The 21,446-nt window shown below is 32.1% G+C and overlaps 1 protein-coding gene across 1 annotated transcript in view; it reads left to right on the top strand.

The window, feature by feature from the left end:
- The window catches only part of cdk17 (cyclin-dependent kinase 17), a 57,902-nt gene that overhangs the window by 15,616 nt on the left and 20,840 nt on the right, over positions 1-21,446 (top strand). The window contains exons 2-3 of the mRNA XM_051108607.1: positions 10,947-11,095; positions 20,733-20,897. Coding sequence (XP_050964564.1) covers positions 10,969-11,095; positions 20,733-20,897 — 292 coding nt within the window. The 5' untranslated portion in view covers positions 10,947-10,968. The remainder of the gene's footprint in view (positions 1-10,946; positions 11,096-20,732; positions 20,898-21,446) is intronic.

A 21,446-nucleotide genomic window follows, 5' to 3' on the forward strand; every position in this document is an offset into this window, starting at 1 on the left:
ACATGTGCCAGTATTATGTATTTAATGCATATTTAATACACTTTCATGGAATTTTGTGAAGTATCTTGGAGTACTGTGCAAATAACTTGGCGCATGAATATTTATTCACTCAACTCCATGGTATTCCCATCTGTACATGCTCCTTTTAAACCTTCATCCCTGTTGATCATGTGGGCACAGACTATAACATCAGTCTGACCTTCCATTGACATCTATGTTTGTGCGCGTGCACGTGTGTATCAGAGATGGAGAACAGGCAGTTCCCTGCTGGAGTCAGTGCTGCTCTGTGCTTCATTCGTCATGGGGGATTGTGTGTGATCATCCTCTTATCTCTCGCAGACACAAACACGTGCAGACACACACTTATGAGCACAATACGAACACGGGAATATCTCTAGACTGCTGTGGGTGTCGTCCAAGGTTTTGTGTATTTTCATTCATACGCAATCTCCGAGTAGTCATAATTTAGTGTACAGTACGAAAGGACAATTCCTTTGACTGTTTGTGATACTTATTACTCCGAAATATGATTGGATGGTATTTGTGTAGATGATCTGGATATTTGCACCTTGAGATGCTTCCAAGAACAGCGTCAGACACCTGAGAGTTTGCTGACGTGAGAATCATGTCTTAGGAATTAGGATTGGGAATAGAGTACTGATTTGCAAAGAAAATAATAAATGTGAGCTACAAAAAATAAATAATTTATTAAATTAAATTCTGTGTGCTTGTTTATTTCTGCTTAAGAATTTGCTGACAAAAAGACAAAGATGGTCTGTTGTCGTGAAGCTTCAACACTTTATGTCCTCTGACCTCAGAGTCTCTTCTGGTTCGGTCCTGTGGTGGACATGTTTTGAGATCGTAAGTGTTTGTGTTTACTTTAGGCTGACAGACGGCATTATCTGTGTATCGCCACATTCCTGTCTCAAGGATTTTTGTTTGTGTTTGTGTGAGAAAGAGACGGCCAGATTGGAGGAGGGTACTTCACACAGAGATGCTGTTGTGACTCCTAATGATTGAGTGATTGAGTTTTCTGAGTTCTTGACTTGAGTAATTAATTTGCATGCTAAAGATCTTCTAAATTCTGACATTTGAATTCAAGAAGGTCTTTGAGCTTTTTGAGAGAGCCGGAGCCGGTCTTGCATGGCATTTGAGAAGTCGTCTGCATCTTATTCCTCATGATGAATTAATCTTGTTTTGGTGTGCCCTGATGGATGGCTTTCTTTGAGATTTTCCAGCTGAATATTTCAGTGTTTATGTTGATACGAGTGAGTTTATATAAGATTCGTTGTGGTCGATGTTGCAAGCTGACTAATGCGCTCAAGTGTTTTGTGTGAGTGTTTAGTTTAATAAACTTATTGTGTGTAACTGGATTAAATACATAAATAACAATTACTTACTTACAATGAGGAATCCAGTAATAAAAACAGAATTTACTGTATAACACAGTGCCAAATTTTGGATGGATAAATCAAAAGTAGGTAAGTACACTTAAATCAAAATGCCATATGGACTAGTGTCTGAATATTAAGATGCAAAAATACTATTTAAATGTGAATCCTGGATGTTCTGTGTCTCTCTGTGTGAATGAATAGCACAGGCGCGATCGTCATATCATGCACAGACAGAAACTTAGAGGTCTTCACAGCTACTCGTCAAAGTAAAAGTTAGGTTTAACTTGAAGAAATTGTAACAGGAATATATTACTTAATGTTATGATGGCACTACTACTAATAAAAATATTATTAAAGCACTATTTTTAAGGAATATTTACCGGAAAGATGTAGCAGAAAAATGTAGAAAAATGCAGAAAAATGTAAAAACACAACAAAGTTTTTTTTTTTTTTTTTAAATAAAATCGATTAATTAAAGATCCTTTTGATTGTTAAAATGTAATGAAACATATTACTTAATTTAAAGTTAGTACTACTATTAAAAATAAAATTATTATTAAAACATTGTTTTTTTAAGAAATATTTACCAGAAATCGTAAAAATGGAATCCAGAAAATTTATGTAAAACACACAAAATTTGGTAAAAATAAAATTGAGTTTGAGATAAAAGAAGAAAAGAAAAAAAATATTTCATAGGGCCTTAAAAACCTAATTGTTTGCTGTTAAATTATGTAAGTTTCATGATTTCAATTGATTAGACATGCTTTTTAGTTCAGTTATTAAAACAGTCTTATTTAAAATTTAAATGTATAATAAAAATGGAATTTCAAAGGGCCCTACATTGAAAAGTTTGTCATTTTTAGAAATGTTTTTGAAGGAAGCTCAAAAGATTGCTTCAAGGCTGCATTTACTTAATCAAAAATGCAGTAAAAACAGTAAAATTGTGAAATATTATTACATTTTAGAATAGCACTTTTCTATTTTGATATATTTTAAAATGTAATTTATTCCTGTGATGCAAAGCTGAATTTTACAGCATCATTACTCCAGTCCCATGATCCTTCAAAAAAACACTTTCTCCTAACTTTAATATCCAATCTTAAGTCCATAAAGTCCTGGCAACATGCATCCAAACCATATCTGAACAAAAACTACTGGAGATTTTCCTCCGTATTACATGCATCGTTTACGTTTACCAACACTACTTCTCTGACACACAAACACAAAGAGACACGTCTTTCTTCTTTGTCATTGTGCTTGACATCAGCCGTCCTGTGACCTGCAGGCAGTCTTCTCTATGAATGCGTTTGTACGGTCCGTCTTCCCATCAGTCATCGCATGAACGTTGCTTTTTGTTTACAGCTGGGGCGAGAGTGATTTTGAAGAGCGTGCTAATGACACGCTGAAGTGCTTTAAGCATCGTCGAGTGGACGGACAGATGAAAGAAGCTCAGAAGCGCCAGATCTCCCGCTCGCGCGGCTCTAATTACGTTACACTGCGTAAACGCCGGCGATGATGCATCTTTGATGTCCTGCGCTGGGCGGAGGGCAGATGTGCTAATGCACGCTAACAGGTCAAAGCGAACACGTCAACAGGTCCCGATACCTTTCTGACGTCAGTATGTGATCTCTGGAGCTTTGCTTTCAAAGCGCAAGTCAGGTGTTAGCAGATAGATGCTTTCAGCAGGTATTATAGGCCTGCTCGATTCAAACGGATGGATGTGTAGCCGCTTGTACAGTCATGCGTATGATATGCCTAATTTCACTTGCTGTTAAGCTTGCTAGCTGTCTCTCTGTTTGCCTTTTTTTTGTCGCTTTAGTCTCACTTGCCTGCAGTTTGGCGCAGACGAGCAGAGTTGCCGTGGAGATCTCATGCTTTGTAGTCAAACACAAAGACATCATTCTGCTTCTTCTATGTCTCTTTCTCTTTCTCTCTTTCTCTCGTTCGCTCTCTTCTGTTTTGTGCTCGCTCACCCACTCAGTCAGCCGCTCCATCTCTCTCTCTCTGGGTGTACGGAGGGGTAAATTACAGATTCTGATCTGTGAGAAAGAAGATGCTGAGAAGTCCCAGGAAAGACGTGTTGCCATGGTGATGGGAATGGACTTTTTGTTTGTGTGTATGTGGGAAGAGATAGAAAGAGAATCAAAAATACCGTGGCGTGCCAATCTAACCCAAAATCCCTCCAATATTTATTTGAAGATTCGAGATGTGCTTTCCAGACTTCCCTTTTAGTTCATGAGTGACGTTAACGTTAAAAATTTGGGTGGATTTTGAAGGGGACTGTATGAAAAATATGACTTTTAGATTGAATTTTGGGGATTTTTCATTTAGGATGCATGATATATCTGTGACTGTATCAGAATGAATTAATATTTACGTTTATTTTTAATTATTGTTAGTATTATCAGTCTGACTGGTCTGATATTGGATGCAAATAATATAGCTTTTTGTTATGGAAATAACATTTATTAATTTCACTTTTTGTAGATTACCATATCTTTTTACCATTTAAAATAAATAAATAAAAGGTAATAATCTCAATAAACAAATATAATAATAATAATAATAATAATAAGTTATTTATATATATATATATATATATATATATATTTATTGAAATAAATTGTGTATTGTATAAGTATAATAATAATAATGTCAAAATATATTTAACAAATATAATAATAAGTAAAATATACATATATAATTTATATTTTAATAAATAAATAACATAATAATAATAATAAGAAAAATATATATACTTTTTATTTATTTATTTATTGAAACAAATCTTTTTACCATCTAAAAAAAAAAGCTGAAAAAATTTGTTGATCTGAGCAAAGTGAAATTATCAATCAAATATTTTATATATATATAATATATATATATATATATTATATATATATATATATATATATAATCGACTAATTATTTCGCATTAAAATTTCACATATTTTATTCATACTTTTACAGACACCAAGGCTGGATTTTTTTTAATAAAAACAATAATATTGTGAAATATTACTATAATTTAAATAGTAATTTATTCCTGTGATGCAAAGCTGATTTTTCAGCATCATTACGCCAGTCTTCAGTGTCACATGATTCTTCATAAATCATTTGCCGCTCAAGAAACATTTCACATGTTCAAAGCAGTAATACTGCTTAATATTTGTGTGGGTTATTTATTTCTTTTTTTCCCCTTTAAAAGAATAGCATTTATTTGAAATAGAAATCTCTTGTAGCGTTGTAAATGAAGAGCCCATCCTTAAATATCTGTTATTCTGATCTCAAAATGTTTGTCTTTGGGATCCTTTTACCTTTTTAATCATTAAAGGTAGTACTTGTACACCTCTCTTTAATAAACTGAATGTTCAAGGTGTCTGCAGCACAAACTGTCCCGCAGGTTTATTACTTAGAGATTGTGCTTGCGTTCATCTCAGTGTGTCTGTGTAACTGGCTAACCCAGTTTCTGTGTCTCCAGGCTGCGCTTAATTAGCCTGCTGTTTGATGCCTCTGGCTGGTGACTGGTGTGATGTTTGATGTCAGGCCTTCTTGCTCTAATTACCCTCGGCCCGTGGTGCCACCCGGCCGCAGGGGTCGTCCCAGAATTCATCAGCTGCAGTCCTGATGTTTTGTTTGTATGTGTGAGCATTTATGTTTGCAAGCTCTGCAGGTTTGTGCAAGTGCATGTGTTTGTTTTCGGGAAGCCGCTGTGAGTTTGGGATGCATTATCCGCTCCCGTGCCGCCCCCAGCCCGCACGAGGCACATGAGGGTTTTGTTATGGTGTGGGTAATACGCCCTCTTAGTCCCACACAAAGACGCCTTATCTCTCAAGAGGAGCGCGTACAGGCGAGGTGGGCTAATCCCGGCCCGGGGGATGTAAACAGATTCTCTCCCGGCGTTTGATTCCCGTGCTCACATATGATTGGATGACTGTAAAACTACTCATGTGGAGACAAATAGAAAGATGAAAAGAGCAAACGAGACAATAGCAGAACAGATTTGGACGTTTCTGACAAGCGGTGCTTCATTCGTGGTTTCTGTTGTCTATATATAGATTTTGAACTTGCTATTTATATTAATATATATGCATATATTAAGATTAGCATTACTACTTAATATTACAATATCTACAAATTAAGAAGCACAGCTGTTTTCAATATGGATGATAATAATAAGAAATGTTTCTTGAGTAGCAAATTAGCATATTAGATCATGTGACGCTGACATTGAAGACTGGAGTAATGATGCTGATTTTAAAATATATTTGGATAGAAAGCATGTATTTTGAATAGTAATATTATTTTAGAATTTTACCCTTTTTTACAGCATTTTGATCAAATAAATGCAGTCTTGGTGAGCATAAGAACATAAAAAAAAAAACATGGAAATATCTTACTGACTCTGACTTTTAGTGTATGTTAATGCTGTGGATAAAGTAAAAAAAAAAAGAAAAATAATAAAAAAATTAAAAGAAAAGAAAAATACAATAATACAAAATAAAGATATATAATAAATAATAAGCATTAAAATAAAATTAAAATAAAAATTGAAGTAAATGAAATGAAATAAAAATATAGTTTAAAGATGTGTATAATAATATATAATATAATGAATATAATAAATAGATTTTATAATCACTGTAAACTACAGGCCCCATTTGGATAAAATAAAATACAATAGAAATACAATAATACAAAAATAAAAAAGAAATTATAAACATTAAAATAAAATAAAAATTGTATAAAAAATAAATAATTAAATGCGTAAATTAAATAAAAGATTGACACATTAGATCACGTGACACTGACGACTGGAGTAATGATGCTGAAAATTCTGTTTTTCATTACAGGAATAAATTATATTTAAAATATATTAAAACATTTTAATCAAATATATGCAGTCTTGGTGAGCATATTAAAAAAACATGAAAATATCTTACTATCTTACAAACTTTTAGTGTTATGTTAATGTTGTGGAAAATAAAATAAAATAGAAGAAAGTAAAATAAAATAGAATACAATAAAATAAAATAGATGAAAATAAAATAATATAGAATAAAACAGTAGAAAGTAAAAGAAATAAAAAAGAAATAAATATTAAAATAACAATAAAATCATAAGTTAATATTTTAAAAATATTTTAAAATAATTTTAAAAAATAAATAAATAATTAAAATATTTTTTTTAGATGTGATTTAGTTAAATTTTTAACTAAAATATGCTATTGATTACACTTAATAATCTACACCATATAATCACCGTAGACCACAAGCCCCAACTACATTATGCATATCAAATGACCTGTAATAGTTTTTGCATATTTTTCAGTATCAGTCTCAATGCGGCCTGCTTTCCCCCCTCCAGCAGCCCACTTTCCTATCAGCGCGATCCCCTGGAGAGCTGCTGTCTGGGGACGGATGTTGCACCAGGCTGGGGGGGTTAATGACGGGAGGGGGCGGGGTGACAATAGACAGCACTGTCCCAATGCCATTCGCTCATTGGCCAACAATGCAGCATGTCACTGTAACAACAGTGTCAGTGTCCTACGCCGAAAGAGAAGTGAACAAACCAAGAGAAAAAACAAGAAAATGGCCTGTATGGACACTTTTGTGATGCGATTAGTTGTTTTATTGAGTCAGACTCGAGAAGAGTAGAAAAACCTTTAGAGAAGCCATACATGAGTGATTGTACATTTAAAGAGTTGTTATTAGTCGTGATGCAAACTGGTTGACCTTTAGTTTAGTCGAGTTTTTTTGTTTACAGGGGCAAAGCACGTTGTTATGCTAAAATTATCTAAAAGTTTATCGCTTTTAAACAGTTGCAATAGCAATATAGAACCAAGATGACAAAATGTATTTTAAAAATGATTAGGTATGCAAGATTATTGATTTATTTATATAAATTATTTCATTTTATGTGTGAATTTATTTGAAATCTATTTATTTTTTAATTTATTTAAATGCATTTACATTTGTTAATTTGAATGTGTATATTTAAGGCAACTACATGCACTATTTTTACTACATGCATTTTTTTTATTTTATCTCTATTTTTGCTATTTTGACATTACTTTTGAACTTCATTAAATTTACATTCATTAAAACTTCATTCATTAAAAATTTAATTTAAAGGCATTTACATTGGTTAATTTTTATGTATATAAAATTATGTGCATTTATTTATTTATTTTTAATTATTTATTTAAAAAATGTAAAAAAAAAAAAAAAAAAAAAAAAAAAAAGTGGAAATAAAACATCCCAAACACACTTTTAAGTGTATATTTTTTTGCACTTTATCTATTTGCATCTGTAGATTTCAAATAACATACATTTCTTAAAAGGCTGTTTTCTCAAAAATATTTTTTTTTATATTTTCTCATGCACTGAGCCAGAAATGTCCACTTTAGTAGCACTTACTTATAACAAACTTTTTAGTTTTATTCCTATCTGTTTTCTAAAGGATTGTTTATGGCATTTACCTGATTTTATACAAAATGTCATTGCTTATATTTATATGCTGTGTTTATGTTGCATTATGCTTTATTTATATAATTGTATTTTATGTTTATTTAAATAAATTACAGTTTATTTCTAAATTAATGTAACAAATATTATACATGTAAGTAAATAACTAAATTATATATATAATATAATATAATATAATATAATATAATATAATGTAATATAATATATTATTTAAAATATATATTTTTTTAACTAAGTTGTCTTCCTTTAATAGGTTTTCTATTTAAATTGATTTTTTTATAATTTATAAATGTATTAGTCATGACGTAAAGTCCCTAGACTTTGAAGTCTGACACTGAATGATGGGAAGTGTTTGCATGTCTGCAATGAATGAGATGGTGATTTCAGTGAGCGTAAAAGTGTCTGTATGTGTGTGTTCGGGCTGGTTGTGCCCTGTCCTGGCAGGTCTAACACAGGAATGCCAACTGTTCAAACACAAGGCCACAAAAGCACACGCTTATGGCCACAGGGTGTGTCCAGACCCTGCCGTCCTGCATAGCAGAGTGAGATACCAGCTGTTTGAGAAGATGTGCTCTGTCAGCATGCACATTTAACTGTCCGTCGGTGCTATATTGGCCTGTAGCAGTAGCCTAATCCCTCACAAGGACTCGCCGTCCCCCCTTTTCTTTAGTCTGTGTCGGATAGACAGATGGCGTGCATGCATGTGCATGATTGTATTCGAGGGGAACCAATCACAGATGCTCTGACCGGCCGTTTCCTGTACATGGGGGCAGGTCTGTGTTTTTTGGATGCACTTTTCCCTCTTTCCGGCGTCCTGAAATCAGACACCACCTGAGGAAAGCCATCTCGCTGTAACCTGATCTTCTCTTGTGCGTCTCTGTGTATGATTACAGTCGCCGGCCCTTTGCATAGGGGCGAATGTTATCAGTATGTGCTGTACTTTTGGATAGACTTGGAGAACATTGGAGGGTTTAATTTGTGACTCACTTTGTGAACACAACGAACCTTCAAGTCCTGTGTGAATTTGGGTGTGTGAAGTCTGATGGTGGAAATACAATAGACAGAAAGAGTCCCGCTGCCTCCCATAGCAAGGTGTTTCCTGCGTAAAACGGTGCAAAGTCAGCATGTATTGAGAGAAATGCACAAGCACACACACATTAAAGCTGTATCAAAAGGCTTTAGAGAAACTATGTAAGAGTGATTTTACGTTCAAGGGTTGTTATGCATAACGTAAACCGATTGACCCCTGTAATCATGCTAAAATCACCTTTATGCATGGCTTTGAGTGGTTTATTGCTTTTATAAAATGACAAAAGTAAAGTATAGGATGTATTTATTTCTTTATAATTATTAGGGATGCAAGATATGAGATATATTTCAATATTTAAATGTATCTAAATGCATACATTTGTTAATTTAAATTTATTATACACGTTTTCTATTTAAAGGATTTTTTTTTTAGCATTTCTAAATGTATTTGAAATCTAATTTCAGTGTGTGTGTATATATATATATGTATGTATGTATGTATGTGTGTGTGTATGTGTGTATGTGTGTATGTATGTATGTATGTATGTTTATTTATTTAAATTATTTACCTTTTATCCATTACACATACATTTTACATCTATTGCACATTTTCTATTTTGGTTTATTATTTTTAATAGTTTTTTTTTTATGGTTTACTACATTTAATATTGGATATTTACTTCAGTGTTTATATTAGTCCTCTATTTACATTTAGATTAATTATGTCTTTAAACTCTTATTCAATCAAAAAAAACTAGTTGCTTGTTGTACTGTTACTATACTGCAATATGAAATATTATTTATTTATATTTAATTTATTTAAATGCATTTACATTTATTTAATTTATGTTTTTACTTTTTTATTTATTACACATTACATGCATTTTACATCTATTGCACATGCATTTTCTATTTTGGTTTATTATTTTTAATTATTATTATTTTTTTAAAGGTTTATTAAATTTAATATTGGATATTTATTTTAGTGTTTTCATTTGTCCTATTTTTACATTTAAATTAATTTTGTCTTTAAACAATTTCTGTTTAATTAATTAATTTATTATTATTAAAATGTATTATTTGAATATTTTAAGATGTATAAATAAATTATAAATAAATAAATGAATAATATTGGATTTTTTTTTTGCATTCCCATTTGTCCTGTTTTAATATTTAGACTATCAGAAATTTTTATTTTTTGTTTTTCTTAACTTTTTTATGTGTTTTACTATTAATAAACCCGGTGTCTCATATTTATATTTAGAAAATGCATTGGTGTAAAGGGGATTATTATGCATGTGGGAGTGTGTGTTTTAAAAATGCACAACCATGTGTTGAAGTGCCTATAAAAACAAAATACAGTCTCATGAATATTTGATTAAAAGCCTTTGGATTATTAATGAGGATTTTTTATTTATTTATTTGTTATCACGTGTGCTAGTCTTAAAGGCCTGCTGTCTAGTTTAAAAACTATCCCACAGGAACTTACAAACACACACAACTAAATGAGGTCTTCCTATTAGTCATTAGATATTTAAGACTGCATAAAATGGTTTGACAAGCATGAAGATTCATTCAAAATTGATTCATCCAAGGAATTGTTGGTTAGGAAAGTAAATGAGAAAATACAAGGGTTAATACAAGGCTTTCTAGTCAACATTTTATTAGTATATGCCTGTGCGTACTAGTTGAGTCATCAGTATTTTGGTCTGTTTTCCTGGAAGAGAAGTACAGTAAATTTTAATTGACATGCACTGAAAGCCACAAAACTCATTATGATTTCCATGACACAGCCTTAGCCAGTTCTTAAACATCTAAAATACAAATGCAACGTTTTGCATTTGTGAAAGTGAACAAAGGCAGAAATGCACACGTCATATGGTGCGCTCAACCCACAATGCAACTGAACTTAATAATGAAGTAATAAAGTCAGTTTTTAATAAAAAGGAGTTTTTGCTCACTGCATGACCGGTGGATATTCGCAGGCCGATGATGATTAACACTGTGTATGTGTGTTTGTATGTGTGTCCTGCAGGCCCCCCCTGCCTCAGAGGCCCATGGAGAGGATGAAGAGGTTTAAGAGACGTTTGTCGCTCACCCTGCGTGGTAGCCAGACGATCGATGAATCGCTTTCAGAGCTGGCGGAACAGATGACCATCGAGGAGAACAGCAGCAAGGACAGCGGTGAGTGTTATTTGCTGTGTCTATATTGTGTGTGCGGGGTCACCGTTAATGTTAAGTAGTTCAGATTAGAGGCTGATTTATTAGCACTTTGATTAGCTTTTGGAGCTCTGGAAACCTGGAAGAGGTCCACGGGAACGGAAAAAAGGCCTCTTGTGTTACGACTCGGGACGCAGGGGCTCTATAAACTGATTATTGGATTTTATAACAAAAGTAATTGAGTAAAGTCTATTATGTGATGTAATACACCACTGCAGTGTAGAAAACCTGTTTTGCATGCATTCTGTATTCATTTAATGACTTTTTTTTCTCTTTTTTCATTGCTTTGTCAACATACTGTGCGTCAGTACACTAATATTTGAAGACCACAAATATTCTGCATTCTTGCAGATATGTGAAAGATGGCTTCGTGTTTGCTTTGGCCTGACCTCTGAGATTTTCACTCGGGTAGTGACTCGACCCCTGTGTTTCTTTCTAAAATGTATGTATAGGAATAAATCTGGGGCATTAAATTGAATCACTTAAAATAACTTAGAATGTGTACTTGGTTGTTTCAGAACTTCTTCGGGTTCAGTGTAAGTTACTTTGAGCTGTCGAGTCATTCTGGAGTTTGTAAAACACAAATGTCAAGCTTGTATTTGGAAACTCTTATATTTTACTTCTCTATTCCCTTTTGAATTCTCCCTTTTGAATTTTTTTTATGTTAAAGGAATACAAAATAACCTTGATTGCTGATTGCATAATGATTATGAACACAAAAATTATTTTTGGAAATAATTTTGGGGGAACAATGTCAAAAGTAAGTGAATGGGGACTGTTTTTGGAGCATAGCTTTGTATTTGTTTTATTTTTTTTATAGTTTTTATGAAGAAATAAAAAATATTTATATATTTATTTAATTTTATATAAATATAAATGTAATTTTTAAATATAAACTGAATAGAAGTGAATATTATATAAATATTAAATGTAACTATATATGTAAAATATAATTTTTTTCTTAATATAAATGTTTTTTGTTTTTCAGCTGGTTTTAAAGGCTACAGAAAAAAACAGGAAATATAAAATTAAAATGTACTCACATATATAATAAAAAAAACTGGAAATTAAAATTTTAAAATTAAAATTATATTAAACATATTATTTTATGATATGTTTTATTTTATTATATATATATATATATATATATATATATATATATATATATATATATATATATATATATATATATATATATATATATATATATTGATTTAAGCTAGTTTTCAAGGCTACACAAAAATGACAAATAAAAAAACAGAAAATATAAAAAAAAAAATAATAATATTGTAATATATTTACTTATTTCAACTAGTTTCCAAGGTTACAGAAAATATAAAAATTAAATCTAAAAATTTATAAATATATATATAGTTTTGAAACAATCAAAGAAAACAATCAACATTAATTTATTTTGGTAACGTCATGTCTTAAATTGGGTTTGAACTCCAAAATATTCCTTGTCTTTCACTTTGCTCGCAGTATTTATGCCCAAAGTATTTCATTTCCTCTGGGTTGCCTGTATTGACCACATTACCTTGCGTTAGTCACCCTGTCACGACCATTTCAAGCTGCGTTGAAAACCTGTCATTCTGATCTGTCATAACTGAATCCTGCGCAATTTTTGTGACCATAAACAGTCCTGAGCCAGGACTGATGTGAAAGAGTCTGCTGTCATGCTTTCCCAGTTGGCCTGAATGCCTAAAGCAATGCAATTTCATTTGAAAGGAAACTAAGCAAAACACTCCCTGTCCTCTTCCTCAGAGTGCTTTTTCTTCTCCTCGCTCTTGTACGTTCAGCTAGCTAGTAATTACGTAACGCCAATGACACCCCTGTGAGGAGAATGAGAGGAAGGGAGCATGTGACAGCTTGTGAGAGACGAGCTAAATTAGCTCCGCTGCCTTCGGGCCAACCTGACGGATGGACTGGAATCAAACAGACTGATTCAGACTGTACAATGAGACTCTGTGCAAACTGGAAGCCAGAGTGATGTGAGTTCCAGTACGTTCCCGCTTACCTTCAGTCCCCAGCGCACCCGCAGGGCGTATCGGGCGCTTCACTGAGGTGAAACAGTAACCACACTTATTGAAAGCACAAATTCAACTACATGGCCATTTTTACTCAGACTGGATGGTCAAGTTCCACATGCTTATCAGAGCACCTATGAGGAAGGGCTTTAATGCAAATGTAAATGAAATGTGGTAAAAATGTTCTTGAATGTTCAGTAACTCGGCTCAGAAATGGCTTTCAAACCATTTGCCTCAAATTCATGCTGAATCGAGCATAATTCAGGCACAGGTGAGCTTGCAGTTTATGTCTGAGCATGAACTTTATGTAATGCCCTGAATCAAACCCAACCTGAGGAGACGCAACTACAAGTTGATTTCGTATGAATTTGTACAGTTTGACTCACAAAAACATACAGTTTGTGCCGTTTTAAAAAATACAAAAAGATGGCTGTTGCCAATATTAAAAGTAGTTACTAAAGTAGTTACCAGTTGTAAAAGTAGTTACTAATTGCAGCTTTTTTAGGTATTATAGATGCATTACATCTACATTTATTGCACACTTTTTTATTTTTTATTTTATTTTATTTTATTTTATTTTATTGATTTTATTTTATTTACTGAAATTAAATGTAGGTTTATTTTACATAATGTTTATATAAATAACAAATTTTAAAATTCTAAGGGAAAATATTTGAATTTGTTCGAAATAAATGTTTTAGTTTACGTGTTTATTTTGTTTTATTACAATATTTAGCATTGCAACATATTTAGCATGGATTTAATTAGTGGTTGACCAGTGTTTATTTTATTTTTTTATTTTACTTTATTTTATTTTATTGATGGCTGATGCCAATATTTGAAGTTAAAATTATTTTGTTATATATTTTGTTTTGTTTAGTACAATATTTGGCATTGCAACACATTTAGCATGGTTTAAATTAGTAGTTGGCCAGTGTTATTTAATTTTAATTTAATTTAATTTAATTTATTTTTTATTGATGGCCGATGAGGTTTATTTTACCTTATATTTATATAAATCATTTTAAAATTCTGAAAAAAAAAACCAATATGAACTTGTTAAAAATATTTTTTTAGTTTATCTGTGTGCTCCTTATTTTGTTTTATTACAGTATTTAGGTTTATTTTATATAATATTTATTTAAATAACAAATTTTAAAATTCTGGAAAAAAATTGAACTTGTTAAAAATATTTTTTAGCTGAAATTTTATTTAGGTTTATTTTACATAATATTAATAGAAATATTAAATAATAAATAATTAATTTTAAAATTCTAGTGGGGTGGGGGAGACTATTTGTACTTGTTAAAAATAAATAATATAAAATAAACTATATTTTGTTTGTTTTTGTTTTTGTTTTTTATTAAAAAATATTGGCCAGTATGTTGGCCTTGGCGATATATTGGTTGCCACTATATTGAATCAAAGTCAACCATGAGCATGAACATTTTGTTTTTAACTGCTTTTATATATCTTTCATTTGAGGAGCCCTATTTGTGCCCATTATAGCGAGTGTTAATGTTTCCGTTTAGTCACGTTTAAGATGTTGTTTTGCTGCCTTAGAAGTTATCTGCCTATGTAGATATGGAAACAGTTTATTAGGATTGGCACAGAGCCTGTGTATGTGTTTATCTTTATATCTGGATGAACATTATCTTATCTGGATGTGTTGATGCATTACAGCCGGTAACATTTATTACTGTGCACATTGGTCTGAGCAATAAAAACATCCTCTCTCACTCATGCCCTAAAACCATCACAACAATACCCAGGTTAACACTAGCATCCAGAGATGTGTTTTTTTTTTTTTTTTTTTTTTTTTTTTTTTTTTTTGCAGTCTTCCACCAGTACACATACACTGAGATGTGCACAGCGGTCTAAACATGCCTACTCAGCTATGCAGTTTGGCTGTTTTTAGGTCTGTGTGTTGAATGTGGGGAATGGCAGTGGTGTTGACCCAGCCGTTTTTTTTTTTTTTTTTTTAAGGCAGGCTGATGAATGTTTTATGAAGACCTTGCCATTACGTAAGGATGTTATTCCGCTCTCTTCTCTTTCCTCTAATCCGCACATTAGCAAGGGTTTCTAACTTCTGCCGGCTTTATCCTATTCAGGGTGAATCTTCAGTCACTGCAGCCCATCTGGAATAACCTTCAGAGGAATATTATGGCTGTAAAATAACCCTTATTTTACATAAATATATGATATTTTCAAATAAATGATGCCTATATTAGAGATGCATTTTTCATTAGGTTTGTTGGGACATCTGAAAGAATTATTTAATTTAAAGATTTAAAAGTTCTGTGTTAATTATATATTAAGTGAGCCATTTGATTTATAGTCTTACTTTACCCGCAGGAAGGATGGAAACGAGAGCAGATGAATGGACATTTCTGTCTCATTAATGTTGAAGGCTGTTCAGAAGAAAATTACACACTGCTTTTAGGTTTCAGATCAAATTTTTATGATCTAACTTTATTTATAGATGCAGTCAGCAACATGCCAAATGCAGGAGGCACAGTTTAGCATGGAGGAATCCAAGTCCTGAATTATTTTTTTCATTTCTTTGTAATATGTGCATGCATGTGAGATAACACGCACAAACATTTTGGGTTCTCTTTTAAAAAAAATGGCCAAATCTGTTGAATATTTTTTTTCTTTAATGTCCCCATAGAAAGTAATGGGTAACTGTGGTAACAGTTTTTTTTGTAATGCTGTTTTATGCATTAACATTAACATTTCCATAGTAACACTTTCAATAACTTATATTTTTATTTATAGATATATATATATATCAAGAAGTTCATTAAACATATATATTGTGTATATGCTTTTATTATATTATTAGTTTATATAATAAAATATAAATCAATTATAAATTAACCTTTTAAAGTATAAATTAAGCTTTTTAATGTTTTTTTTATTTATTATAAATATTTATATTTGTTTATTTAACTATATAATTTATGTATTATGTATAAATTAATGTATCTATTATTTATATAATGTATAAATAAATTTTATATATGAAAAGGAATATATTATATATAGATAAATAAATATAAATATGTAAAATAAACATATATTTGTTTATTTATTTTAAATATGTATTTATTTATCTATATATAATGTATTACATATAAATGCATTTTATATATGTATGAATATAGTTTATATATGAAAATGAATATTATATTTATACATTAAATTTAATATATTATTATATTATTATATATTATAAATACTATTATAAAGAATTTTTATTAAATGCATATTGTGAATATTCTACATTTAATTAAATTAAATTAATTTATATTATTAGTTTATATTATAAAATATGAATTAATCCTAGATTAACCAGTAAAATTTTTAATACTTATTTTTTTTATTTATTATAAATATTTATATTTATTTAACTATATGTAATGTATATATTATTTATAAATTAATGTATAGTTTATTTATATAATGTATAAATTAACTTTATTTTACATATTAAAATGAATATATATATATATATATATATATACAACAAATAATTTGTTTAATATATTAAGTATTTGCTAATATATTAATATATATATTAATATAATTATATATTAATTATTTGCAAATATATTATTATTTGCTGTTTATTACTGATCATACTATATATCTGTCAAAATTACATCACAAAATATCAGCAACAAATCTGTTAGTCCTTGTTTGTTAATATTAGTAATTGTCAATATTGTTGTGTTAATCAGTCCTTTGCCCAAAGGACAGACATAAACACTATATGAAAAAAAACGAGAATAGATGGGCAGTTGTTTTTCTCTGCTGCTTCCTTAAATTTCAGCCAGTCTTTGTTTTGTTTTTTGTTTTTTTTTATGTTTGTGGTTTGGTTGTGCCAGAACAGGACAGTCATGTGCCCCATCTGCCTTGCTAAACTTAATCCTTAGTCATGCGTGTGGTTTTGAGTTTATTTGTGCTTCATAGTTCCCCCTCATTTCAAACTCCCTTTGAAAACATGCTCCAACTCAATAAGAAAGAAAGAGAGTCAATTTATGCTCGCCTGTGTTCATTTTGGCAGGAATAGACATCAGGGTGCTGCACAAAGACCCCTAAGAGCCCGTCACCGGAGACTGTCGGCACGGCAACCGTAGACCCAACCTTGCTTAGGGCCCGAGAGCTTCTGCTGACATGAAATATTTTCCTCAGGAGCGCTGTTGCCTAGCAACAAGACAGGATAGGCATAGGGTTTACATTTTATATACTTATGCACTGAGAAATGATCATGATATGTTCTCAGTAGTGTGAAAAATGCCTCCAAAATCTGCTATTTTGTCATAAACGTACACCCACCGATGCTGTCTGCGGGACGTTCCTGCATCTGACAGCATGACATATCGTCACGGCCCGACCTGTTGAGTGTTACCATGGCGTTGGCCGTGGAACATTCCGGAGTTTCCATGATGCTTGTATGGAAATAAAGTCCCTGTGCGCAGCTGGCCGGCAGTGGAACTTTACCACATGGGCTCGGATGGATCAGACCTGCCGTGTGTGTGTGTGAGCCTGGTGTTTTGTCGGATTGTCCTTAGTAAGCAGGTTGAAAGGCCTGTTGTAATGAGAGACACAGCTGTGGTGTGGGAAGATATGAGAGAGAGAGAGAGCGACCACAGCGAAAAGAGAACGCGCTCTGAATAAATGAATGAATAGATGAAGACACCATCAGCATTTCATGCTCGGCCATCAAAACAGAGTCTGCAAAAAACGTTGTTTAACATGAAATTAGAATTGGTTCTATTGATCTACCTGGGCACGATTCATTATTACACGTAAAAATGATTGCCTTCGTAATCTTTCATCGGAGTATATTAACTTGCTTTGCCTATGAAATGACTTTCCATTTTTGCTGACATCATCAAGCCCTCCAGTTCCCCTCCAAACTTTATAAAGAGGCCGTTTTTCACAATGCAGTTCAAACCTGCCTGTTTTGTTTTTTGTTTTGGTGTTTTGTTTTGTTTTTTGTTGGAGTCATGTTAGAAGTAAAATGTTTTGTGAACACAACTGTGTTTTGAGCCTGCGGTCCCCACAATGTTAAAAAATGATTAAAAATAGTAATTGATGTTTATCTGAAAGTGTAACGATGCAAACATGTTTTCTGTGAGAGATAGGTTTAGGGTTAGGGTTGGGTTAGGGGATAGACAATATTGTTTGGTCAGTATAAAATCTATAGAAGTCTATGGAAAGTCCCCACAGTTCACTAAAACAAACGTGTGTGTGTGTGTGTGTATGTGTGTGATTTGTTTTTTTGGTTAGGTTTGTGCGAAGTAATCGTGTTAGAAGTAAAATGGTTGTGCATTTTGACTTTACCCCAAATCCTAAAGAATAAAAATCGAACCTACCTACCGAAAAACTAAACAGTTTTTGTTTTGTGATTTGTTTTATGTTTAGGTTTAAGACTTTACCCCTTTAATCCTAATCCCAAAACATAAATTCAATATTTTTTTTTTTTTTTTTTTTTTTTTTTGGGTTTGGTTTTGTTTTGCTGTTTTGGTTATGTTTTGTTTGTTTTTGTTTTTTCAGTTTGTTTTAATCATGTTAGAAGTAAAATAGTTTAATCCAAATCCCAAAGAATAAAATCAATCATTGTTTTTTTTTTTTTTTGTTTAGGTTAGGTTTGGTTAACCTAACCTAACCTAAGGTTTGGTTTTGGTGTTAGGTTTGGTTTTGGTGTTTTGGTTTTGTTTGTTTTAGTTTTTTCTTTTGTTTCAATCATATTAGAAGTAAAATGGTTTGTGAACTGCGCTTTGACTTTCCCCCTTTACTCCAAATCCCAAAAATCCAAATCCCATTTTTTTTTTTTTTTTTTTTTTTTTTTGGTGTTTTTGTTTGTTTTTAGTTTGTGATTTGCTTTTTTTTAAGTTTACTTTGTGTTTCCTTTTTCTTTTGTTTCAATCATGTTAGAAGTAAAATGGTTTGTTTTTTGGTATGTGATTTAGTTTTTTTTCAGTCATTTTAGAAGTAAAATGGTTTGGAAATGCAGCTGCATTTCAGTTTTACCCCTTTACCCCAAATTACCTCAGAACTACCTGATCTTTTTTTTTTTTGTCTTGTTTTGTGATTTTGTTTTGCTTGTTTTTGGTTTTGTTTTGGTGCTTTTGTTTGTTTTTTGGTTTGTGATTTGCTTTGTTGTGGTTTTTTTTGGGGGGTTGACAGCTTATAAAAGTGTAGTTCTGGGTTTTTTAGCTTGTTTACTGTACACAATGTCACATAGCAGCTTTTAGGCATTGTTCTGTTTTTTTTTGTTATAAGTCAGAAATAACAAGGAGGCAGCTTCTCGCAATACAAAGTCAATGGAGAGTGTTGGATTGTGCTCCCCCCTCCGGTGTGGGCGTGGCCTAAATGCACACTGTCTTTATTTGACCAATGAGAGAGGTGGGAGCTTTCTGGTAGGTGTGGCTTCAGCACAGACGGCGGACATGCCCCCAGCATTTGAGAGTACAGAATACCACTTATTTTTTCCAGATTTTGATAACTTATTTTATTTACTTGCTGGTTTTTAATCATTCAATTTAGGCTGGGTAGTTAATAACACATTTTTCTGTGATGTGAAAAACTCAGAACACATATTTATTATTTTGCTTTACACAAACTTCAGTGCTTTTCAGTATTTGACCCATCGATCAAGTTTGACCTAGGTGGATGCAATTTCATCAGACGTTCGATATATAAGAGAGACATTTTTGCTTGTTATTTAGAGACAGAGAGTCTTGCTGTTTGTGTTTGTATGTCTTGGCATGCTGGGGTAGAATGGCTTTTAGATTACAACGTCCCAGAGAGCAGCTCTTTATCTCCTTATGTAATGCAGTACCACTGCGGCGCTGTGTGTGTGTTTTCATATGTGTGTTTGTGGGTGTGTGCGAGCTCAAGGAGGGGTTGCTTGACTGGACAGGTGGTGTGAGCAGAAACAGGTGGGAGGGACAGGTGCACACAAACACACACACAGTGCGATGGTCATATAACCTCTACAGTCATTGATTAAAGTTAATATATGCAGTGTATATTTTATCTAAAAGGTGTTGAGTGTCTACAGTGGTTCTGTTGGTTCATAAGTTGTTGTCATATCAACAGCTATTTAATGATCAACTCACCTTTTGATTAAAACGTAAGTTTTCAATTGTCAAAGATTGTTTGATTGATGCTTTCATCGTGCCTTGTGTTGATTGGCTCCTGTATTAACAGCTGCTTTCCTATTGGTTTAGATGTTGCTATAGCAACACCTTTGAAATGATTGGCTCGCCTTTCGATTAAAAGTGAAAAGCACAGCAGGTGTTGCCTTCCTGGCATCACTCAGCTTGATGGAAAGTGAAAGATATGGGTGATTATGTCAACACACCACCGGTTTCTCGAAATTTGCAGATTTCCCTTTATTGCAGTAGCTTTCCTTTGACCTCAGCATAACCTCATGTAGTAAAGTAATGATTTTAATGAAGTATTGACTGCTTCGCACCTGCGAGGAGGATGTAAATCTATTCATGTAATTACACCGATGTTTTGTGTGTGTATTGACCGAGGTCTCGTTGTTATTTCAGAGCCCATCGTGAGGAATGGCCGGCCGCCCTCCTCCCACAGCATGCACTCGTTTTTGCACCAGTACACGGGCTCCTTTAAGAAGCCTCCCCTGCGCCGACCGCACAGTGTCATCGGGGGCAGTCTGGGGTCCTTCATGGCCATGCCTCGAAACGGCAGCCGTCTCGGTGAGTGACTATTCGTAACACACTTATAGGCTGCAATCAGCATTCAACATGCTTCCTAAAAAAGAGAAAATGCATCTGAATATAATGTAAAGCAACAATCCATTGCATTGGACTTGACAAAACAACAAAAATTGGATATGAGTTGTAGTAATATTTTAACAATTCTTATGGGTTTTTTTTTTACTTTATTTTAACAGTTTTTACATAATTGTAATAATTTTAGATGGTTATTACAGGATTTTAATTTATTTTTTAACTTTTACATTTTTTTTTTTAAATATAATTAAAAAAACTTTTTAATAATTACATTTAGTTTTTGTTAATATAATAATTGTAACTGGTAATTTTTTTAGGATTCATATTAATAATATAATGATTATAATGTTGCTGTTGTCATTATTAATGTTAATTCATTTAATATAATTTTAAAATAGTTTATTAGAACCAAACTACATTTCATTAATTTTAATATTAATATAATTTTTATATAATTTATTCATTAATAATTATAACTACTTATTATTGTTGTTGTTGTTATTTAATTGTTGT

The sequence above is a fragment of the Labeo rohita genome, chromosome 4, assembly GCF_022985175.1.
Source record: "Labeo rohita strain BAU-BD-2019 chromosome 4, IGBB_LRoh.1.0, whole genome shotgun sequence".
Classification (NCBI taxonomy): domain Eukaryota; kingdom Metazoa; phylum Chordata; class Actinopteri; order Cypriniformes; family Cyprinidae; genus Labeo; species Labeo rohita.